The 3,684-nt window shown below is 39.3% G+C and overlaps 1 protein-coding gene across 1 annotated transcript in view; it reads left to right on the top strand.

Moving 5' to 3' along the window:
• Positions 1 to 3,684, top strand: part of LRP2 (LDL receptor related protein 2) — a 198,596-nt gene that overhangs the window by 148,937 nt on the left and 45,975 nt on the right. Inside the window, exons 52-53 of the mRNA XM_012808457.1 lie at positions 641 to 793; positions 1,290 to 1,460. Coding sequence (XP_012663911.1) covers positions 641 to 793; positions 1,290 to 1,460 — 324 coding nt within the window. The remainder of the gene's footprint in view (positions 1 to 640; positions 794 to 1,289; positions 1,461 to 3,684) is intronic.

Raw genomic sequence — 3,684 nt, 5'->3', positions numbered from 1 at the left:
CTAAGCCTTTTTGAACAGTCTTAGTGACACACTTAGACAAGTCTGTTCCCTTGAATCACCACTTACACTGTAATTCATGAGACTCATTTCTGCTCCCCTGTTCCCCTAAGCCAGTGGTTCTCAACCTGTGGTTTATGACCCCTTTGTAACAATGAAAATACATCCTGCATATCAAATATTTACATTAAGATTCATAACAGTAGCAAAATTATAGTTATGAAGTAGCAACGAAAATAATCTTATGATTGGGGGTCACTACAACATGAGGAACTGTATCAAAGGGTTGTGGCATTAGGAGGCATTAGAATGGTTGAGAACCACTGCTGTGAGCCTTTGCATTGCCTAGGAAGGATTCATGCTGCATGAAGGAACCAGACTACTGGTGCGAGGTGTAGCCACAGAATTGTCCTATGTGACTATGCCTTAATGTGGGATTTGTAGCACGCAGTCCTGCATTTTCTGTTGCTTTATTGCGGGAAGGCTAGCTTCCTGTTTTCCCCTGCCCTCACTTGCCTGGAGACAGGTGGCTTTTCACACCTGTCTATGCGATTCTCAGGTAGCCTGGAAAGGAAATTGGGTGGCTACACATGTACTGTTTCGCAAAGCGACTGTACTGGTAACTCCTGGATCTTCATTTTAGAAAGCTCTACTGGTTGGATTCCTCTCTGAAAGGCCTCTTTGTCTCTGACCTCAATGGTGACCGCCACCGCAAACTGGCCCAGCACTGCGTGGATTTGAACAACACCTTCTGCTTCGATTATCCCAGAGGAATTGTTCTTCACCCTAAATATGGGTATGATCTCCTTATAATCCTGGGCCTTTCCTTCATGGCCTTATACTGCCTCTGTTATCAAGAAGGCTGTTCACGTAGCTGTCTCAAGGTCAATGCGTTGCTGGGATTTGTCTTTTATTTTTCCTACCTGGCAAATGGGTGAGTGTAATGGGCAAAAGCACAGCTTCTTCAGATGACATTCATCGACTATTCTGCTTTCTTTGCCATGACACACCTTTTCACTTTTCAAGTCACATAGTTTGGCTGTATACAAAGAAAACTGTGGTTTAAAAAGATCCACTTCTTTACTCTCCAGTGCCACTGAAGTCCAGTTACTCCTGTTCATTACGAGCATTTTCCATATATTCTCCCCTTTTCTCTTAGAGATTATTTCATGTTCTGTTTTCTTTCTGAGAGGCTCTGTAGAATGTAAACACCGTTTCTCTAAATGAAGAAAAGGTACGTTTTGGCTACAGCCTTCTTTTGGCCTCAAGGACTGACCTTTTTGCTCCAACAGGTATGTCTACTGGACAGACTGGACTCACCGCGCATACATTGGGAGAGTAGGCATGGATGGGACCAATAAGTCTGTGATTATCTCCACCAAGATAATGCGGCCCAATGGCATTACCATCGATTACACCAATGATCTACTGTACTGGACAGATTCCCACCTGGGTTATATTGAGTACGTCCACAGAAAAGCTGTTTATTCCAGCCTCAGGGTTTTTGCTTCCTGTCTTACTAGCATTCTGCATCTTATAACTGACCTGCACATTGGAAGTCACTATGAGGTCACTTCTAACCAAAACTGCTGGGCTCTATGGTGTGGTGTGATAGAAATTGAATTTCAAAGCCATACGGGTCACGATGTGGCCTGGTGCTTTCACTTATTGTTTTTTTCCTCTAGAAAATGGGACTACTAATCTCTCCTTTGTGGTAATCAGCTTAGTTCTCAACTTATCTTAATTTTCTTGTCTCTACTTTGCTCTCCCTTCCAAATATATGATTATTAGATCTTAGTATCTCAGAAAGGGAAAAGAGAGGCACATCTATGGTTAAGTGCAGTAGAGTGTGTGAGCATTAACTCAATATGATAATTCATTTACATCTTTCTGGTAGGATAATTTTTAAAAAGTATGTTAAACATAGTACTGAAAAATAGTAATTGTAAGAAAGATAGTGCATTTTATAAATCAATTTGTATATTTATTTTGAATTATGGCTTAATTGGATTATAGTAATGTTTTCTGGGTAAACATTTATGAAGATATATCCAGGGACAACCAGTTGCTTTCAAATGTGTAGAAGTACCATTAATTCAGTAGAGCTATTTCAAAGGCTTTTAGAAATTTTGTCTTTTTAATACATTTATATTGCTGCCAAAGTCAGTGCAGACAGTTTTTACAGTTTTCTAACCCTTTATTTTCTTGAAAAATGCCATTGGCACATATGCGAATACTCTTTCTTGCTGTGTTTTTCGCAGATGTAGTTAATCCTACAGCTCTTTTGGTGAATTGGTTCATTTGATACACTAAGGTAGCTCTTAATTCTCATTGCAGAATTAGCACAGCAGATACTAACTCATTCTTAGCATAGAGACCAGTTTTGGTTAGAATAAGCAGAATATTACAACTTCAGGTTTATTACAAGTTGATACACTAAAAGTGACACTCTCGGCCCTTCCTCTCTTGAAAAGAGTATCAAAAAGTTGTGTTAGCTTCCCATACAATTTCATATTGAATTAGAATTATCCAGGGGTTTAAAGAAGCTTTAGCATCTTCCTTTTCTTGTAGATTATAATTTGGTTTTGAAAGCTTACAAGGTTTAATTAAAATGGGCAGTGTCCATCTAGATGGTGTTTTCTAGAGCATTTGAGGCAAGAAATAAATTTTCTAGCTGATTTATATTGTTTACACTTTTTGATAAAATCTGATCCAGATTATTTGCATGGCTGGACTCAAAATTCAGGCAATAAATTCAGTTTAAAAGTCAAATCATAAATGAGGCACTGTGATCCGGGAGTGAATGAAATCCTTGATATTCATGTAGCCATGTTGACTTGACCTCTTAGATAGGTAGCAAGGCCTGTGTTCCAAAATACATTTTGTGGAATACAGAAAGCAATACATTTTTGTAGAGCATCCGCCTGCTTCCTTGTGCCTCTTGGGATGCACCAGCGTATCATTAGAGTCATTCCTTTGGTTCTACTCTTGACAAAAAGTAATCATAGAGGTATTTGAGATCTCTGCGTAGAGGTCATAGAAGAACTGGAAGGGAAGGTCTCATGACTACTTTTTGGTCTATGATTTTTGAAAAATCAGTTGGTGAGTAAGTTCTGGTCATTTACCTGCATTCTTATCAACAGAGGCTGAGCAGGTCTTCAAGTTTTCCTATGGCTTTTGTAAGTTCCTATAACTGGTGATAGCTAACATTATCAAGTTTCTCAGTTGCTAGCTCATTCTACCTTTGGTTTGGTTTTAGGATCTATTCCAGAATTTTTAAATGTTGTACTGTCGGTATTTTAGAAATGACCTCTGATATAGACTTACAGTAACGAATGGGACATTAGAACTAAGAGGACTTGGAAATTTGGCTGTGGGTGCTCTCCATCATCTTGAAATCAGAGAACTTTCTCTGGAGGGCTATTCATCTAGAAAAGTTTTCAGTAATTGTGCCCACAGCATTACGGATAATAACATGCAGATGGTGTACACTAAGTTAGGTCTGTCAGTTGTCTTCCCCTCGGGTTATGCAGAGACCCTAACTGGCTGGTAGAATAGCTTCTCTCCTGAAATCTTTGTGAGAGGTTAGAATTCCAGCTTTATATTGTTGCTATCCTCTGATTTCTCCCAGTGATTTAGGAAGAAGGATGTTCACTCCAGGATTTCAGAAGGGTGCTTGATGAAGAC

Source organism: Otolemur garnettii, unplaced genomic scaffold (genome assembly GCF_000181295.1).
Source record: "Otolemur garnettii isolate 467f Iridium unplaced genomic scaffold, OtoGar3 scaffold00090, whole genome shotgun sequence".
NCBI classification, from domain to species: Eukaryota; Metazoa; Chordata; class Mammalia; order Primates; family Galagidae; genus Otolemur; species Otolemur garnettii.
Note: the sequence above shows the minus strand (reverse complement) of the source record. Positions and strands in the feature narration are given on the sequence as shown.